This window comes from Perissodus microlepis, chromosome 20 (assembly GCF_051167445.1).
Source record: "Perissodus microlepis isolate ML-2025 ecotype Zambia chromosome 20, ASM5116744v1, whole genome shotgun sequence".
Classification (NCBI taxonomy): Eukaryota; Metazoa; Chordata; class Actinopteri; order Cichliformes; family Cichlidae; genus Perissodus; species Perissodus microlepis.
The window spans coordinates 12,247,873-12,268,393 of record NC_140480.1 but is presented as its reverse complement, the minus strand read 5'-3'; the positions used below and the strand labels follow the sequence as shown (position 1 = coordinate 12,268,393).

At 42.9% G+C, this 20,521-nt stretch overlaps 2 protein-coding genes across 6 annotated transcripts; one reads left to right on the top strand and one right to left on the bottom strand.

Moving 5' to 3' along the window:
* Window positions 1-1,343: 1,343 nt before the first annotated feature.
* Window positions 1,344-2,534, bottom strand: LOC146364204 (uncharacterized). The gene is made up of 2 exons (XM_084916714.1): window positions 2,529-2,534; window positions 1,344-2,204 (listed from the first exon to the last, which is right to left on the bottom strand). The coding sequence occupies exons 1-2, from the start codon at window positions 2,532-2,534 to the stop codon at window positions 1,512-1,514; spliced, it is 699 nt and encodes a 232-aa protein (XP_084772840.1). The 3' UTR covers window positions 1,344-1,511.
* A 1,064-nt stretch (window positions 2,535-3,598) lies between these two features.
* LOC146364203 (kinesin-like protein KIF1B) lies at window positions 3,599-18,699 on the top strand. Of its 5 annotated transcripts, XM_084917254.1 has the most exons (14): window positions 3,602-3,715; window positions 5,163-5,380; window positions 8,155-8,236; window positions 9,242-9,461; window positions 9,965-10,061; window positions 10,167-10,244; window positions 11,427-11,472; window positions 11,562-11,628; window positions 11,776-11,860; window positions 14,324-14,438; window positions 14,537-14,669; window positions 14,770-14,831; window positions 14,926-15,395; window positions 15,575-18,699. In XM_084917254.1, exons 6-10 carry the CDS (start codon window positions 10,220-10,222, stop codon window positions 14,416-14,418), a joined length of 318 nt encoding a protein of 105 aa, XP_084773380.1. In that variant the 5' UTR covers window positions 3,602-3,715; window positions 5,163-5,380; window positions 8,155-8,236; window positions 9,242-9,461; window positions 9,965-10,061; window positions 10,167-10,219; the 3' UTR covers window positions 14,419-14,438; window positions 14,537-14,669; window positions 14,770-14,831; window positions 14,926-15,395; window positions 15,575-18,699. The 5 variants fall into 5 exon arrangements, 2 of the variants coding, with proteins under 2 accessions (XP_084773379.1, XP_084773380.1); XR_014798912.1 differs by lacking the exon at window positions 11,427-11,472 and having other exon boundaries at window positions 3,599-3,715; XM_084917253.1 differs by lacking the exon at window positions 9,965-10,061 and having other exon boundaries at window positions 3,601-3,715.
* Window positions 18,700-20,521: the final 1,822 nt, after the last annotated feature.

The following is a 20,521-nucleotide window of genomic DNA, read 5'->3' as shown; positions in this document are numbered from 1 at the left end:
TCACGTCAGAGCTTTATTTTTTATCTATATGTAACAGACAGTTGGTACCTCTCCTTCCATCCATTTCATACGACACAGCAGGCAGACTGCTGGTTGGTTGACCAGAGTTTTTCAATACCTTTCTGCATTAACACATCTCGAGAGGCGTAGGTGCCAAAAAGTGAATCCGAAGCCGAATGTAGCAGCTGCAGCACGGCACACAGAGCAAATATTTTCATGGGGTAGTATCAGAAATAAGACCTTTGAATATGTAGTCCCTTTAACTTCTTTCCTTCTATTAAACCATTCATTCATTCTTTTTCCTTAAGTCCTTCTAACCTTTTCACTGTGTTTTCTTTGCGTCTTTACAAGAAGAGTGTAAAGTTAATAGCAGTAAATGTCAAGGCTTTCTGATTCTCAGTGAGATAGAGCGAGCTAGAGGAGCAGAGAGGAATGTGTTAAATGAGGGTTAACTACCACACTGATCCCAGAACAGACTGCATGTACAAATCAAGTTCTCTCCTTAGTTTGTTTTCATCCTCCTAGTCCTCGTCCTCATCTCCTTGTAACCCTGTTTTTTTTCCTTGGGATGAAAAAGCAAAAAGGGGCCCAAATCTACTCCTGCAGGAACAATCGGTCATTGTTTGTTTTTTAAACTGCTGAGATATGAAGCGATCCGCGCTTGTTTGTCTCTAGTTAGTCTGCAGTTTTTATGTTAACACAAATGCATGAGTATTTTACTGACTCACTAACTGACACTGGCACTTTCGGGGGTTTAGAGGCGGCGTATGTACACAGATTGAGGAGGATCTAAGTATGACGTGGATGACAGTGGAAATCGGGCGTGGCCCTCCTGTCAAAGTTCATTCCCACTTTGAGTTTTTGTTTCAGAGACGGTTCAGCCTGATGCAAATTCACTGCGAGAAGAAAAATACCCTATAAATCTATTAGCAGCTATAGTTTAGGTAGCAGAGCGTAAACTAACACGTCACTTGGAGATGTAAGCTGTCTGATTTGGTTCATTTTTGTTTTTTGTTTGAAACTGAGTAAACCTGGTCTTCTCCTGAGGACTGCTGCAGGTATCATGCGAGCATGTTAATTTAATAAAAAACCAACAACAAAAAAACCCAAAATAGAATGAAACTCATTTCAGGAGACAAATAAAACTGATAGAGGCAGGGGCAGACCCAAGACAGGCTGAGAGATTATATCTCCCGGCTGGCCTGGGAACGCTTTGGTGTTCATATTCATATTAATATTCTTATTCTTCTATGACAAAAAGTACAAGTGTTCATTTAAGGAAATAAACAGAGCAGTAAGAGATATTTTTCAATTTTTTATTTTTTTATTTTTGATTTGCCGCCAATTACATGTTTTTATTTGTAATTTTTGTAGTGCTCCCTACTATGTGAACCCCTCACCTGATGTTTTATGTTTATTAGTTTAGTTTAGATTCTAAACTATCAACCCCAACAATCGAATGATCTCCTTTAATAGCAAGCGCTTGGCAACGGTGGAAAGGAAAAACTCCCTTATAAAAAGGGAGAAACCTTTGACAGAACCAGGCTAAGAAAGGGGCAGCCATCTGTCGTGACTGGTTGGGGGGTGAGAGGCAGAGGAAAAGAAAAAAGAGAGCACATGTTAGCTATATGTTGCTCACATTGCCTAAAATGAACAACGTATGGTTTTCTGGACTGTTCATTTCCTTTCTTGGAGAAATGAACTCCGTTGCGCAAAAAAATGGAGTTGTCGAAAAACCTGATATGCGGATGCTCAATAATCACTCCATCGAAGCGGTCGACAGCCTTTCTAATGCTGGCATTCACAGTCTTCCTGTCCTTATTGATTTTGCCTGGATTTCCATATATCCACACTTGACGCTCGTTGATGGATGAATATGCAATTGTCATTGAGGGGAACTCTGTGTGCAATTGCATTAATTCCTTCTCAATGACAGAAGAAAGTTTATAAGCAGAAAAGAGTCCCAAATCATTGCCCCCAGCATAGATTACCAGTATGTCAGGTGGGCTCTGTGTGGATAGCTCCTTATAAAAACGAGGAAGGACTCCCCACCAGCGCATTCCTCCTTTGCCAAACCACTGGACTTTGGTATTAAGTCCGAAATTTTCTCCGAAAATCTCTTTTGCTTCACCCTCGGCTCGTCTGATGTAACTGGACCCAATGATCCACACATTTGTTTCTCTCTGGTCTTCTGGGCTCTCTTTCTATTTCGGTGTGTTTTCACAGGTGTTGGTATCACTCAAGGCCGTATCGTTTGTTTTCTGACGTGGGAGTCGGATAGTCCTGGACCAGGGACTTTTTTGGATGCTCTGTGTCACTACTGCTTGTTCTGGCCTCTTGTTGTCTTTCAGTGTGTTTTCAGAGGTTTTGGTATCACTCAAGGCCGTATCGTTTGTTTTCTGACCTGGGAGTCGGATAGTCCTGGACCAGGGACTTTTTTGGCTGCTCTGTGTCACTGCTGCTTGTTCTGGCCTCTTGTTGTATTTTGGAGTGTTTTCAGAGGTTTTGGTATCACTCGAGGTCGTAACGTCCATTTTCTCAACTACGTGTTGGATAGTCCTTGACGAAGAACTTTTCTGGATGCTCTGTCTAACTGCTGCTTGTTCTGGCCTCTTGTTGTATTTTGGAGTGTTTTCAGAGGTTTTGGTATCACTCGAGGTCGTAACGTCCATTTTCTCAACTACGTGTTGGATAGTCCTTGACGAAGAACTTTTTTGGATGCTCTGTGTCACTGCTGCTTGTTCTGGCCTCTTGTTGTCTTTTGGTGTGTTTTCAAAGGTTTTGGTATCACTCAAGGTCATATTGTTCATTTTCTCAACTAGGAGTCGGATAGTCCTTGGCGAACAACTTTTTTGGCTGCTCTTTGTCACTGCAGCTTGTTCTGGCCTCTTGTTGTCTTTTGGTGTGTTTTGAGAGTTTTTGGTATCACTCAAGTTCATATCGTTCTTTTTCTGAACTTGGAGTTGGATAGTCCTTGAAGAAGAACTTTTTTGGATGCTCCGAGTCACTGCTGTTTCTTTTTTCTCAGTGTCTATTCTCATCCTCTTTCTCTCTGGAGAGTAGCTCTCAGAGTTGTTTTTGCTGCCTTTGGAAATCTGACTGTATTTTCTTTTCAACACAGTTTTTTCTTCACAGATTCGTCTTTTTTTCCTTGGTGGAGAGCAGCTGTCGTCACTTCTGCAATTCTGTGCAACATAATTCGGGCCTCGCTTCCTCTTGAGTGGAAGCTGGAAATGTGTTTCATCAGAATTTGGCTCTGGATTTTGGTGGTCCATTGTAGTAAAGCCTTTGCCGTGTTTACTCTGAGACATGTCAGAGTGTTGATGAAGTGACTGTCTTAAAGATTCAACTGTTTTAAAATTTTTCTCAGGCGTACCTTTGAATGCTGCAATCTCGAGTGTTACAAGTAAACTGCATGAAAGTTTGGGCTTCTTACCCGGATTTAAGGATTCACAGATCAAAGGCATGTTATGACATCATGATGATGTCATAACATAATGTAACAACAACATTCTTTTTTTCTTCTTTTTTTAAAAATTTGGTTCTATTGTCTATGGGGCTTTGGAGCGTGATGTCACGGCAGGGGGCGTGGCCGCCGGGGCGCCAATTTAGCAGGCCAAACAAAGCTGCAGTCATGGAGAAACTTGCTTATCTCTGTTCGGGAATGGCAGATAGAGCAGGACGCTGAGAGGAGGTCCGCTGCTTGTTTTTTCTGGTAAGTTAAATGTGTTTGTCAGTAACTACCGTCCTTGCTAGGTCCTGAAATCTAGGCAGGTAAGATGAGAAGTGGGCTCTTCGGGGAAACTTGTTATGTAAAGTTGGTTTAGCTAATCCATAGAAGGGAGTCATTGATGCTAGCTAAGAGGATGTAATAAAGGCACGGTAGCAGAGATGAAAAAGGAGTGGTTGTTGAGAAATAAGTGTAGAAAGAGGTGTGCAGGGAAAAAAGCAGGTGTGGGTGTGTGAAATTTGTTGAGTATTTGAGTGCAAAAATGTGTGGTCTCCAGCTAATTTGGAAAGGCTGGTTGCGCGATGTGCACGTTGTGCTCTTTAAAAGTGTTTCCCTGAGCTTTTACTTGCAGCTTGAAATCTAAATAAATGGTAATGGAAAAAAAAAGCTGGAAAAAGGAGGAGCCCGGAGCTTCGTCTTTCGCTCGGCCTACCCCGCTGTAGCAGACAGACCGTCAGAGACTCGAACTTGGCCGTTAAACTCTGGGGTCTGAATGCTGGCCTGTTAACGCTGTGCACCACACAGCAGGCCAGTTAACGATATAAAAAAAGGACATTTATCTTCTGTTCTTCAACAATTTTTTTTTTCGTTTTTCTAAATCTATTTAGCTTCTTGTGCAGTATTGTTCCACACAAATTACACATGGAAACCTAGTTATTTTTTTAATTGGCTTTCACAAAATGGGACTGCCAATGTTGGAGGTGGTACCCAAAGCCTTCCTGCTAGCCGGAAACCTGCTGGCAGCGCCACTATGTTCTCAACACACTCTTCAGCTTTGTTGCCTCTTTTCGGCACACCTACCTAGTCCCACTCATCCACTTTATCTGCTCATGGCTTTACCCACACTGACCACTCCTTCGATTAAGGTAAATTCAAGCAGGTCATTATAAAAAAGACACACAGCTTATCATCTTATCCTTGGGCAACACCTAAAACCACTCTGTTCATTTGTTTGCTAGATTAGCCGCTAGCATACACACACTGTGTTAGAGGCTTGTTGCTACCTAGTTAGCGATGCTACACACCTGTTACTGTGTATTTTTCAATGATTCAGCACTCCTTGGATTTTTAGACAGTAATGAGATCATCTGCACACTCCACAGAGGTCCAGAGTTACTGTTAATAGCAAAAATGTAATGCTGTCCTTAGGAGATTTTCACATAAGACTGTGAGTGTGTAATGGATTTAAAAGTGTTAAAATGTTCAGAGCACTCTACAGCCCGGTAACATGGAAAGTTTGAAAAGAGCAGCAGAAGGTATCAGTACTGTAGTGTAACTTGTTCTTTTCATTTCATAATAGTGAAGAGAGTGCAGATTATTATGAACAGCTACATCCACCCGGGGTGAAAGTAGTGTGGGAGACCATCAGGACCCAGCTGGGTTTCGTTAGCCCAGAGGTTTGGAGAAACTTCTTCCTTTTCTTTCATCACAGCTGTCCTGTGCCAGATGTTCTGTTGACCCACTGAAAGAGGCATCTTTGAGAAACATCAGAAAGACTGAAGCTCATGGCAGGAATCAAGGAGGACATTGTGATCTTCACCAGCAGCTCCCTCACAAGGAACTCTTCAGAACTCCACTGCAGGCACGCCCCAGAAGATGGATAAAGCCAGCGTTTCATGAAGACACTGGAACCAATCTATCTTCATAACAGTGAGTTTTGTCAACAGATCATATGCTCTTGAGACATAGTCTGGTGATAACGATTATACACAAATCGTTGGTGCGTTTAAATTATAGCAGCTATGTGGTGTAGCTTATAGCAACATGTACTGTGTGCTCTGGATGTTGTAGGTGAAAGCAGCATAGTTCACTACAAAAAGCTTTCATGATCAACATTTCTGCCACTATAAAGCAAAAATGTATGAGGAATTCATAGATCAAACTTAATGAGTCCCTCAGGTGGGTTCAAACTATCATGCATTTTAATCTCCTTTACAATAAACACACAGTGACATGATTTGAAACTTGAAATTGTTACCAATTAACCAACTTGTTTCATTTGAGTTTATCTGATTAAAAAAATGCTGCTAAGTAAGCTTGTTACAGTATTGGATGTAAATTGTGTATGCTGTTGAAATATCTAACAGACCAAAATATTTTTCAGTGGTGAATGATATTAGGAAAACCCGTAGATCTTATTTTATAACTGCATTATAAGTAGCAGATAATAAGGGATGGCGTTCAGCTGCAGTTAAAGAGGTTAATGTTTAGAGCTGTACCCAAGCTGGCCCCCTGCCTTTGGCCACACAGCTGTGTAAATAAATTTGGCAAGGTGGCTTGGTCTGACTGTAGACTGAGTTTAAATGACAGTTGCACTTTCACTGGGTGAGTGATCTCCATTTCCTGTGCAAATGCAAATTCCTCGCTGACAGTTTGACCAAAAGGCATTTCCAGTGGAAATTGGCCGACATATCCTCAGCATAACCATGTATAATATCCACAAAACTTAAAAAGAGGTTATACACACACAATACGGTAATATTATGTTGAAGCACAGTACGTATCACTCCGCAAGGCGCCTGCCTACGATAGCCGTAATGCTCCGACAATCCATCAAGCGGTGCGGGTTCGTAGCTTAGCAAAGTCGTACTAAAACATTTGACAGATTTTCGAGCGCCATGTACATACAATCGTTTCGAGGTCAGTAAACACAACCAGAATTTATACATAAGGCCCATTGGATTATAAGGGGCACTGTCGATTTTCAGAAAATTCTAAGGATTGATTTTAAGTGTGCCGTATTTTCCAAAAAACACAGTAATAACTAGGGATGGGTACCGGTATCCGGTGCCATGATGGCACCGGTTCTGACATAAACCGTAGTAACCAGACCGAAAAGCAGCGCACATTTCGGTGCTTTTTTTTCCTGAGCTGTGATACACTTTAGATTCTAGCCAGTCATCTTACGTTTCCGAGGATAGTAGGCGGGCCCAGGTACGTACGTTCTTTTAGAGCAGAGCTACAGATTAAAAATGCCCAAGGCGAAGCGGTCAAAAGTCTGGCTGTACTTCACAGCAAAAGATGGAAACTCAGCAGCCTGCAACAAGTGCTTTAAGGTGATACTGTGATACTGTCAAAGGAGGTAACACCTCAAATCCGATGAAACACCTGGCGACGCATAGCGTTTTTTTTAAAAAGCCGAAAAATGCGCCGTATTTGATAGCTTGCTGCGAGACCTCACACCGTGCGCATCTACTGCGGGTGTGGTGCCTGTTATCGGTCCTGGAGTTAGCAACATCCCCCAAAATCCCGAAGAGGAGAGTCCTGGCCCCTAGCCCTGCCAGTGTAGCAGAAATGATGACGGATGATGATGGCAGCAGCAGCCGTTCTTCTCTGCGTGAGTAGCTTAATGTTGTTCGTGTATAATTTACGTTGAGTAGGCTAACCACGTTATTACATTAATGCATGTAAGGTGAACTAGCAAACATCATCATAGCTACATGCGGCTGTCTTCTTGTTTGATGGCAGATACTCCCTTCACCCTGGCCAAAAAGGCTAAAATGACCAAAGAAAAAGTGGAAAACAGTTAAACATGAGAGGTTTTTGGACAAAGTTTTTTCCATTGTTTAAGCACTGCTTCCAGCCAAGAGTGATACCATATATGCCCCATAGCTGCAGAAAAGGCTAACATTGTTATCTTTTTACAAAAAAACAGCTGAACATGAGAGGTTTTTGGACCAAGTTTGTGTTCTCCATTCTTTAAGCATCGGTTTAAGCACCGGCACCGTTTCAAAAGTACCGGTTTGGCACCGGTATCGGATAAAACCTAAACGATACCCATCCCTAGTAATAACGACGGCCCGCTAGCATGCGCTACCAAAAATAGTGCTTTGTTGTGTATCTGACGGACGAAAGCCAAACCAGTTCCACACCACTGAAGTTGCAGCATTTTTACAAACCAATTCTGGTTCATCCGTTTCATTCAACGATTTGCTTTCGCCGCCATGCTTTTTCCGACGTGTGCATATGAAAACAAAGGCACTGCGCATGCGCGTTTTACCCAGATTCTATCGCGATATTTCATTTTTCTATCGTTGCCCAAAATTATACCGGTATTACCGTTAACAGTATGATATGGCCCAGCCCTACTGACAACTACACTTCTGAACAGGTCCAACTTTTGATTTGCACTCAGAATGATTACATCAAAGAGTTTAGTTAAAAACACTAAAATGAAACCTGCAGACTTGCGATTCATGATTCGTATTCATGAGCAACTGGAACGACATTATCATTGAGTTTATTTTTTTCACGTCTAAGCAACACCAAGTCTAGCCCTGATTGGATGATATAAGTGACAACAGACCTGTCGCTGTGTCAGTCTGTGTACATAATCCTCACCTGGGTGTTGCTGTTCAGTGTAAGCAATATCATTTGCATTTTATTCCTCTGATTTATTTCTCTGTGGTTGCGCTCGTCTACAGGGTCCAGAGAGGGACAAAACAGTATCAATGGCCTTGTCAGCAGCAGAACGGTTTGTCTTGAAGTCTCAGCGAGAAGGAGGAGGTACAGCGGGGGGATAGAAGCATCTTTAAAAATGTTGAAAACTTCTTTTTATTGCTCACCCTTTGTTAAACTTGGGAAGTTTAAGCAGTGCATGTGTGGATCTGCACACACATGCAGCATTTTTCTTGCATTCCATGTATGAGCTAGCCTCAGTCAAAACAGTGACGACACATACATGACTGCCTGCTGTTTTGCATTACTGTGTATCTACTGTGATTCATGCATGCTGTACTGTGACTGAGATAATAGTGTATGTGAGACACACTTGACAACAACATTGATCAGGATGTGAAAAAGCTACCAGATACAAGTTGTCAGCAGGTTATGGCTGACTAACCACCCTGCCTTACATCACTCTGGGCTAATACTGTAAAAAGCAATCATTAGTTTGTAATATCAGATCATTTGTTTTGATAAATACATAGTCCAGTATCAGGGTTCATATGAGCTATTTTAGCAGTAATTTTACACCTCCACTATGATAGTATTTAGCTGTTAATCATGTTAGCAAGGAAGCTCGGGTTTGCAATTCATTCTTAATTTAGCCACGCTGCATGAATTTGGATGATACGATTTTTGAAAATGACAGTTTCATTTATCGGGCGTTTATAAAATCGTATTTCTTAGGCTGGCTTTTAAGGAAGGAGAAAAGGTATGTATCAGTTGGCTGGGAAGAAAGATGGAGGTGGAAAGGATGTGCGAGCTATGGGACAAAGTTGCTGAGACTAGGTTAAAAAGAGGTGAGGATCAGTGAGCAGGAGTGTGGCTTTGTGCTGAAAAGAGCACAACAGATTGTCTGGAGAGAAGGTGAAGGAAAGTCAGCTGAAGCAAGACAGTTTGTGGAGTTTGTGTTGGACTGTATGTTATGCTGGGAGCCTGGGGATTAGTGGACTTTGATTCCAAGTTAATACTAGCTAGTGTTTCTCACTGGTTTTGGGGTGGTGGAGTAAAAGGGATTGGTTGGTGGCTGTTTCTAATGTTAGCCTTTTCTTGCTTTTCTTACAGGCAGGGTAAAGACATGGTGATGAATGAGTGTGTGGGCCGTCTGCTGAGGACCAAGAGCTCAGGACAGTCAGACGGGGGCGTCGCAGCAGGAGTCACCGTGCTCGACAATCCTCTGCTGTTCTGAGATGTCACACTCCTGCCTGCACATACAAACCACAGTGAAGTCAAAGTTCCACCTGCACCTCCACCTGTTCTTGCAAAAGCATGAAAACTGACAGAGGTGAGACAGCAGAAAAGTTCTTGTTTATTTCTTTTTTTACTAAGTTAAGGAATTAAGTTAAGAAGAGTGATTAAATAAATTGTTTCTTGCATTTTTGGTTTAATGATTGTGTTTAGGATTATTTCAGAAACATGTTAAGAGGATCTTTGTAAGCCTGTATTTACTTTAAAAGAAGGGAAGCACTTCTTCATTCTACAGAAAAGGTGACACATTACAGATGAGTTCATAAAAAGTGTCACTGTCACTCTTTCAGGGCTCTGTCACTTTTTCTTTTTTACTGGAACAGCATGGTAAAGTAGGCCTAGGCTGCCATCTTGTGGCAGTGTGTTGTTACTACAACATATGAAATTGTGTTTCTATTGGAAATATAATTCAGCACCACCGAGCCGCTCTCTCAGTTACAAACTGAACCTGTTTTTTAGACATATAAATCACTAAGTACAGTGAAGCTTTTGGTTTTGTAAAAGTGTTTCTTATTCTAAATGCATGTTGATTTTTATAAGGGTGAAGAGCAGTTAGCAGTGCATTCATGGACATCTTTAAACTATTAACTGAAGAATCTTTGGTCATGATGGCATGAACTAGAAACGTGAGCTCCAGGTGAGACTGCACAGAAGAACAAGTGTCCTTAAACTGCATCAACTGATGACGTCTTACAATTTTATTCTACTGTGTGTTTTTATCATTGAACGTTTCTGTCTTCAGGTTTCTCTCAGATCAAGATTGAATGTGATGACAAGGGTGATGGATGGTGTGACATGTGCTGCTGGCCCACAGAACCAGGTGAGTATGCTGTCCATGTGCTCTGCAACAATGAGGACATCCAACACTCTCAGTTAAGATTAGTTTTCATGATTGTTGCTTCAAGGCCTGAGATCATGGTGGTGGGCTTGTGATGGACACACTTTTCATGGCTGAAACCTCTCCTGTAGAGGCTAAGCCTAGGCTTGAAGCCACTGGGGTGTTCGTTGGCGACGGTGACGCGATGTCACTGGTATGCATGAAGTTATTAAACTTGATAGAGTCCAATAACTCCAGCCTTACTCATCTTGTCCTTCAGATTCTTTATTTCCAGGATTTAACAGCAGCTCAGTGGTCACAAACTGTTTGCTTCCCCCCGATCAACAACACAGCTGCCGCTAATTACGTGTGTCTACCTTAAATATCTTCACAAACTCAAAATGTGACCTCTAGCACCAAACGCTTGCTGCAGTTCTTGGTGTCAGAGGTGACACACAAGGTATCGGGTTTTCACTGCAATTACTTTTTCATATAGGACCAAGTATGTTTGGATAGCTTTTTGCCCTTGAAAACTGCCGTTTCATATTAGACATTCTTGTCTAATGTTATAAATGTATTGATCTGAAAGGTGTAAGTGTGACAAATATGCAATAAGATACAAAATCAGAAAGGAGGCAAATACTTTTTCACAGCGCTATAGTCTGTAAATGGTCTTCTTTTGGCTATAGTAGATCTTTTACTTGTTCCTTTCTTAATTGTTTGTTTGAAATTGTTTTTTCGATCATATTGAGTATAGACGAATGCAACTGTGAGCTTTAGCGATTAGCCCGTTTCAACAGGACCGTGATCCTGATGTGTGAGACAGCAGGGTGCTGCCACTGGTGTTGTAATGTGTGATTTAGTTCCTCCTAACATTTCAGTTTGCTTCCAGTATCTATCCTCTGTGATTACTGGCTCTTTAGACAGATTTAATAGAAGTGTGTGAGCTATTGGCTCAGTATAAAGGGTCAGTAGTGTTTTCATGTCACCTATCCATCCTCCATTTAGTCACCCAAAGCATGTAGTAAATACTCCTCACTTTTATTCACCTTCTCTTAAATTCAGACAAATTCCCACTTGTTAACATTGAGCTTGTGTGTGTGTGTGTGTGTGTGTGTGTGTGTGTGTGTGTGTGTGTGTGTGTGTGTGTGTGTGTGTGTGTGTGTGTGTGTGCGCGCGCGCAAGTTCCAGCCACCAAGTTGAATGAACACCATCACCAAATCCAACCTGGGTCAGTGTGTCAGCAAGATTTAAAGAAAACATAAAAATTATATTGTCTCCTCGAACGGATGTTGTGTCACCTCCTCCCTCCATGCACAGGTACATCCCAGCCATCGTGGATCACAGTGGAGGCCTGCCCTGCCATGGTACCTACCTGCTGCACCAGGTACAGGATTGGTGCACATGTTGTTTTCTTATTACTCACACAGTGGTAACTGCTTCCTTTGTATACAGTTGAATCTCTTCTTTTAAAGCGTAATGTTGCTCTAGCTGTGCCCACTGTGATCCTGAGCTCCTGTTATGTTTGCTGCAGGGGATCCAGCGGAGGATCACAGTGACCCTCATCCACGAGAAGGGCAGCGAGCTCCATTGGAAAGATGTTCGTGAGCTGTTTGTAGGTGAGCAGCCTACCTTTAGGGTCTAGTCGTACTATACCTCTCTGTAGTAAACAAAAACCCCAAAGCTCAGAAACAATGTTTTATAGTGTTTGTGTGCTTTTGATAGAAGAAGACAGGACAGAACATCATTAAAGGGATTTGACTTTGTGAGATCACACTGAAAACGCACCACTCGGTTCACTCTGAGATATTTTCAGTCTGGAAAGATGAATCTGTCGGGCTTTAGGCTGCTTCTCACTTTAAGCAGTTCATGCTGTAGCTGATGGACCAAAAAAATTACATTTCATATTTTAGACATTCAGCTGCTGACTCTGAAGCCAACAGGGCTCTTGAGTGTGGATGATTGTGTTGGTACTGGATGCTGTGATCAAACAGCTGTTCTGATCTGTCTTCATTCATGCCTGTCGATATTAAGCCTCCTAAGCTCCAAACCAGTAAAAGCGATCTTTGGAGGCAACACCCTTTGTAGTACTTTTCTGTATTTGTTTGTGATTGTGTGACACTGAACCACAGTGCTATGTATATCCTCTGTAACACTCAGACGTTTCCAGATCAATGTTTTCCCCCTCAGCTGTTTCTCACTATAGAGCAGGGGTAGGCAACTCCAGGCCTCGAGTGCCGGTGTCCTGCAGGTTTTAGATGTGTCCTTGATCCAACACAGCTGATTCAAATGGCTAAATTACCTCCTCAACATGTCTTGAAGTTCTCCAGGGGGCTGGTAATGAACTAATCATTTGATTTAGGTGTGTTGACCCAAGGTGAGATCTAAAACCTGCAGGACACCGGCACTCGAGGCCTGGCGTTGCCTACCCCTGCTATAGAGTCTTACCTCAGTAACAATGAGGCACCAGCAGAGCATATCTGGCTCTCAGTCTGTGGCTGATAGTGCCCCCTGCTGTTAATAACAGGAACAGTGTAACCTTGTATAGAGCTCATAGTGATGGTCTTAAGATTGCTGCTGCAAGGCACTAATTTGTATCCATGTGTGCTGTATATTCTGAGCATATGCAGTTATGTGAGCTCTCAGGTTTTATGTATCAGGACATAATTAAAAAAAATCAGGTCCTTAGTAGGTCTTAATATGAGGTAAATGCAACCTCAGATGAACAACACATAACACATTATACCAGGTCATTATTTATTTAACAAACACTGAGCCGAAATTCAGATGTTTAAAAAACTAAGTACATCCAAGACTATTTCCATAATTAGTTAAGAGGGTCAGTATCAGCCAGGTGCTAATCAAATGCAATAGATCATCAGTAAGTGTAACCACTACTGTCAGTTTGCTGGTGTGGCGTATTCAGGTAAGTGGTAACATACTGAGGAGGAGAGAAGCAGTTGTTGATACCCATGAATGTGGGAAGGCTTTGAAGTCCATCATTTTACAGCAAGAAAGATTATTTGCAAGTTCAAAAAATCAAAGACTGTTTCCAATCTTACCAGGAGTGGACGTCCCAGAAAATTCACCCCACACATCTGAGGCTCTACAGGCCACAGTTAGCATGCTAAATGTTGGAGTTCATGGCAGTGCAATTAGAAAAAGACTCAGCAAATATGGCCTGTTTGGAAAGGCTTCCAGGAGAAACCATTTTCCCTCTAAATACAACATGGCAGCATGGGTTAGGTTTGCAAAGTTGAAAACCTAAGCCCTAATGCACAGCTTCAACATTGGTAAAAACCAAACACGGCATATCAGCACAAACACCTCATACCAACGGTTTTGCTCGGGTGATGATTATTTGGGCTTTTTTTGCTGCTAAACAACCTGCAAAGTGTCCAGGTCACTGAGTGAGCCATGAAGTACTCTAGAGTCAAATGAGATCATCGTTGGGTCTGACTCCAGAGCGCAGCAGCAAAGCAACAACAGAGTGGTGCTGCAGTGGCTCAAAGTTGAGACTTCAACATGATTGAATGTTAAGAAAGCTGTGAATGAATAAATATCTGCAAACTTCAATGAACCGAAGAACCATTGTAAAGACAAATGGGCCAGAAATCCATCCACACTGCTGTGAAACACTAATAAAAAATGATTACCTCAAGTTTGTGCTGCTAAAGTTGGTTCCATCAGCTGCTGCATCACAGGTATAATGATGATGTGGTGTAATAATCTAGATCCAGATCCTTAAACTGCTTTTTCACGTGTCTGTAAATGAATTTCTTATCATTGTCCCGATTGGTGTCGGCTGACACTTGACACTCTGTGGCTCCTGATTTATCTGTTGTCAAGGTCTCACCTCAGTGCGATTCCTCACGTTTTGTCATGATTCAAGGATGAATGTGAACACCGCTTCAGTCACTGTGTTCACTTCCTGATATGTCAGAACTGTGCTCACGTCACTCACTTTTTTTTAACAGCATGACACACTGCTGTAAACAGAGACCCTGTAATGTTAGCACCAAGTAGGACTTCATAAAAAATAATGCTGTCAAGCTAACTTTTCCTCTTTCTGTCTTTTTCAGCACTTTCTATCGCTTTGAGGCAGTGTGGGACAGATCCCTGCACAACTCCCTCCTGCTCAACCACGTCACTCCCTATGGAGAGAAGATCTACATGACCTTATCTGCGTATCTGGAGGTCAGCCGCTGCTCCGCCGTGTTGTACCTGTTTGTACGTGTTTTTAAGTGTCTTGATGTCATCGTGTCTAACACACACCCTTTATCTCCTCTCTGCAGCTGGACCATTGCATCCAGCCTGCCATTATCACCAAAGACATCTGCATGGTCTTTTACTCCCGAGACGCCAAGTTGTCCCCACCTGTTCTCTCAAGAACCTCTTTGGGACTGGATACTCCAAAACTCCAGACTGGTAAATCTGGGCTGCTGCACTGTGGCCATCTCTGTTTCACAATCAAAGATATCTGCCCTGTTACAAAGTTTCCTTGTTCATAACTTCTGCTTCATTATAGCAACCGAGTGACTGGGATCTACGAGCTGAGCTTGTGTAAGATGTCTGACACTGAAAGCCCAGGTGAGCGGCCATGAAACATGTTTAAAGAACAGCAGCTGTTTTATCATAATTCTGTGGAGAGCTTCATCCTAATGAGGGCTCATGTCCGGAGCAGGGATGCAGAGGAGGAGGAGGAAGGTCTTGGACACATCAGTGGCTTACGTGCGAGGAGAGCCTCGCTGGCTGGAGGCCCAGAGGAGATAGCCTCATCCTAGAGCAGCGGTCCCCAACCCCCGGGCCTCGGACCGGTACCGGTCCGTGAGTCGTTTGGTACCGGGCCGCGAGAGTTGAGGCTCGGGTGAAAAATGTATGGTTTTCAGGGTTTTTATCGGTTTTCAGCGTTATTTTGTTATCGTTTTTATCGTTAACTCGGTTTTCCTGGGTCTTTTCACGTGTGTTATGAATAAATCTTCTTTTTTTTCGGTACCGGTACTGGTTTTATTTTGTTGTATTTATCCGCAACACCTTAAAGGCCGGTCCGTGAAAATATTGTCGGGCATAAACCGGTCCGTGGCGCAAAAAAGGTTGGGGACCGCTGTCCTAGAGCACCAGTGGGAGCTAGAGAAGATGGAGCAGCTGCAGGAGGTGGGGCCTTAAAAGATTTATAAAGAAATGAATCTCTGTTTAATATCGTAGAGGGAAAAAGACTTTTCAACTCAAAGACCAAAGTGCTATTCTAAAAAGTTTTTTTTAGAGTACAGACTTTACATGACTAACCCTCCCCTTTTCTCCCCACCTCACATTCGCCCCCATCCTTCGTCCAGGTGGATGAAAAGACCCGTCACCTTCTGGCGCTGAGAGAGAAGCTGGGAGAGGCGGCTCCCGTGGGAACAGCTCCCACCTCCAAGTCCCTGAGCGAGTCTCTGTCCCCCAGTGTGAGCTCGGGTACTCTGTCCACGTCCACCTCCATCTCCTTGCAGATCTCAAGCACCACCTTTGAAAGCGCCATCACGCCGAGCGAGAGCAGCGGCTACGATTCCGCTGACATGGAGAGCTGGTGGATCGTGAGAAGGAGCTGGCCACCAAGGTGAGAAAAACGTCGGAGGCAGGATAGACGTAAAACTCTCCCAGCAGATCTAAGCTGGCGAGGCGGCGTGGCAGCCTGACGAAGAACTGATCGGGCGGAGCGGTACGCGGGAAAACCACCGCTTCCATCCTTTCTGAAAAGCCTTTGAAAATACAGAAAATACCAAGTGTTAAAACTTATTAATCATTGTGATTCTTGACGGTTTTCTCTTGTAAGTAGACTTGTGGCTTAAGTCTCTTTTCATGCAACTCAAACGTTTAAGTTCCACAGAACTTTTGCCTCCCCGCTTCCCTCCAGCAACCCCGCTGCCAGCTTAGCTTTCCTCCTCTCTATTCCCTCCCCTCAGCTTTTTGTGTTTTTGTTTCGATGACAATGTTTGGGTCTAATTTTGTTCCGCTTGGTTGTCATTCCCAAACTCCCCTAACTAAGTAGCATGTTGTAGTAGTCTACTTGTGTGTGCACGACTCTTTAGAAACTTTCCGTTTGCCAATCATCTGTACAAAAAAAATGTCTCTATCAGTTTTATTTGTCTCCTGAAATGAGTTTCATTCTATTTTGGGTTTTTTTGTTGTTGGTTTTTTATTAAATTAACATGCTCGCATGATACCTGCAGCAGTCCTCAGGAGAAGACCAGGTTTGCTCAGTTTCAAACAAAAAACAAAAATGAACCAAATGAGACAGCTTACATCTCCAAGTGACGTGTTAGTTTACGCTCTGCTACCTAAACTATAGCTGCTAATAGATTTATAGGGTATTTTTCTTCTCGCAGTGAATTTGCATCAGGCTGAACCGTCTCTGAAACAAAAACTCAAAGTGGGAATGAACTTTGACAGGAGGGCCACGCCCGATTTCCACTGTCATCCACGTCATACTTAGATCCTCCTCAATCTGTGTACATACGCCGCCTCTAAACCCCCGAAAGTGCCAGTGTCAGTTAGTGAGTCAGTAAAATACTCATGCATTTGTGTTAACATAAAAACTGCAGACTAACTAGAGACAAACAAGCGCGGATCGCTTCATATCTCAGCAGTTTAAAAAACAAACAATGACCGATTGTTCCTGCAGGAGTAGATTTGGGCCCCTTTTTGCTTTTTCATCCCAAGGAAAAAAAACAGGGTTACAAGGAGATGAGGACGAGGACTAGGAGGATGAAAACAAACTAAGGAGAGAACTTGATTTGTACATGCAGTCTGTTCTGGGATCAGTGTGGTAGTTAACCCTCATTTAACACATTCCTCTCTGCTCCTCTAGCTCGCTCTATCTCACTGAGAATCAGAAAGCCTTGACATTTACTGCTATTAACTTTACACTCTTCTTGTAAAGACGCAAAGAAAACACAGTGAAAAGGTTAGAAGGACTTAAGGAAAAAGAATGAATGAATGGTTTAATAGAAGGAAAGAAGTTAAAGGGACTACATATTCAAAGGTCTTATTTCTGATACTACCCCATGAAAATATTTGCTCTGTGTGCCGTGCTGCAGCTGCTACATTCGGCTTCGGATTCACTTTTTGGCACCTACGCCTCTCGAGATGTGTTAATGCAGAAAGGTATTGAAAAACTCTGGTCAACCAACCAGCAGTCTGCCTGCTGTGTCGTATGAAATGGATGGAAGGAGAGGTACCAACTGTCTGTTACATATAGATAAAAAATAAAGCTCTGACGTGACCTCGGGTCAGCCAGCCTGACGGTCAGAGAAACAGAAACGTGCTGGATTGTGGATCTCTGAGCTGCACATCAAAGATGCACCTATGCACAGATCAAGTCTGAAAAGTGCAATGTACCTCATATACATGTTGATGCGAAGCGCTGCCAGAGCAAACGTTTCCACTGCATTTGCAGAGGTGTTTTTATTTTGGATTGTGTATTTATTGTTTGCAATCTTTAAATATTAGTTTGCAGCTCTTTGCACATATTAATAAAAGGTTCAACTAACTGATCAAATAAAGTCTGTGCGGTTTAGTTGTTCCACTCATATTAAACCAAATGATGGTGTGGCGGCCTGTTCTAGTGTGAACTAAGAGAGGCTTTGAATGTAAGAGAGGGGGGAAAGGAAAAGCAGACCTAACATGTAACCCCTGCAGCTCGACTGAGGAGGTGAGTTACATTAGTGCTTCCTCTTTATTAGAAAGCGGTTTGAGTGAATTAGAAGTCTGTTATTTTTTTGGAGGAGATCTACTCATTAGTCATGCGAGGCATCCATCTGAGCTCTATCAAAATAAAGGTGTATTTTAACTCATTTTAATTTTTTCTAATATCAGAGATATAGGACTATACAAAGTAGCTGGTGACATCTAAAACGACAGCAGACTTATTGTGTCTTTCTTCACCTCATCACTTTTTTCTGTGTGTTTATTTTTCTGTTGATGCCTGTGATGGACCGAGTTGAAAAACAGGAGGAGTCCCAGGAATTATTAGAAAAATATAGTTTCCATTTATTTAACCCCCAAAATTATATTTACAAGAGTAATGAATGTTGAGCTCATAAAAGAGGTCAAAGAAACAAAACTGAACTCAGGCAAAGACTGCAAACTTAACAAACCAAATGACTGCTACAAACAAACATAACTGACCTAAAACATGAAATGACATACAAAGGTATATATAATGGCTGATCAGACCATTGTGACACATGAGGGGTAACAAACAAAACACAATCATAAATCACAAACAATGCAGTACAATCTAGTTTGTTAATAAACTAAACACCAAAGAAGAAAATCAAAAACCCCATTAAACCCTAAACTCAAATATTTAATTAAATACAAATACTTTGTTTTTAAAGTAAAGAAAACACACATTCCCGCTTCAGCAGGAAGTGGTGGTGTGGTCCAATTATCTTCCTTTGCATTTAATGGTTTCAAACCCTGGCTACCATCTTTTGTCCAGCAACGACTTTAGAGTGTGGCCACGGGTTTGGCCATCACACACCCCCCCACTTCTGGATCTTCCATCAGGCAGCGAGAGAGGTAATCAGCAGTGGTGTTGTCTTTACCAGGGATATAGTGAACCTTAAACCGGTATGGCTGCATAGCCAGATACCACCTGGTGATTCTCCCATTAGTGTCTTTCATTCTTTCCAGCCACTGCAGGGCTTTGTGGTCAGTTTGAAGGATGAATTCTCTTCCCAGCAAATAATATTTGAAAGAGTCAAGTGCCCATTTAATGGCCAAGGCTTCCTTCTCAACCGTTGCGTAGCGGCTCTCCCTTGGTAGCAGCTTACGGCTGATGTAAGCGACAGGATGTCGATCCTCTGGTGGTCCCTGCAGAAGCACTGCTCCCAAACCCCTTTCAGAAGCATCAGTCTGCAATGTAAAGTCTTTTGTGAAATCTGGTGAGTGCAGAACAGGGTTCTTACTCAGGGACTGGCGAAGGTCTTTGAAAGCTGCAACGGCTTCAGCTGTCCACCGAATCTTATTGGGACATCTTGAGCCAATCCTGTCCGTCAGTGGGGCTGCTCTAGCTGAGAAGTTGGGAATGAATCTGTTGTAGAACGCAGCCATGCCGAGGAAGGATCGCAGCTGTTTCCTGGTTTGTGGAAGAGGACATGATGCAATTGCATTAATTTTGTCAACCTGTGGTTTAATTGTCCCACCTCCAACAGTAAACCCGAGGTACTGGACTTCAGTCCTAGCAAGAGCACACTTTGCTGGATTGATGGTAAGGCCTGCGGAACACAGCCGATCCAGCACGATCCTTAGGTGATCCACATGCTCTTCCCAAGTTCCACTGAAAACAACAACATCATCAAGGTACGCACAGGTGAATGCTGAGAGCCCACAGAGTATCTTATCCATTAGTCTTTGAAATGTTGCTGGGGCCCCATGCAGACCAAATGGCAAGACTGTGAACTCGAACAATCCCCACAGAGTACAGAATGCTGTCAACTCTTGAGACTGTTTAGTGAGAGGTACTTGCCAGTATCCCTTGGAGAGATCAATGGTCGTTAGATATTTTGCCTTCCCCAAACGCTCAATGAGATCGTCAATGCGTGGCATCGGGTAAGAGTCAAATTTTGATATGGAATTGAGGTACCTGAAGTCGATGCAGAAACGTATCGTGCTATCCTTTTTCGGAGCCAACACAACAGGGTTGCACCACTCACTTGTTGAAGGTTGGATGATTCCAAGAGACAGCATGAGGTCCACCTCCTCCTTTAACTCCACCAGGAAGCGTTCCGGTATCCTGTAACTCATACGCTTCACAGCTGCATCAGGTTTTAAAACAATGTCATGCTCCACCAGACTCGTGCGACCTGGGTACTTTTGAAATATGTCTGAATTAATCAGAGGTGTTACCTGAGACTGTTGCTCACTGGTGAGATGGCTCAGGTCCAGGACAGAGACTGTTACTGAAGGCAAGTAGTCATTAACTTCTTCCTCCTCATCCACGCTGTGAATAAGCAAACCCTCCGTTTTATTCTCAGTGCGTGGAATCCATTCCTTAAGAAGGTTAACATGGAGCACTCTACTCCCTCGCTGGAGACCTGGTGTGGAAACTTTGTAGGTAGTAGGTCCAAGTTTCTTCTGTACTTCAAAGGGTCCCTGCCACTTTGCCAGCAACTTGCTGTCAGAAGTTGGCAACATTACCAAAACCTTCTGGCCAGGGACAAAACTCCTGTGGCGAGCTTTTTTATCAAACAAAGTCTTTTGTTGCCTCTGAGCAGCTGCCATATGGCTCTGAGCCA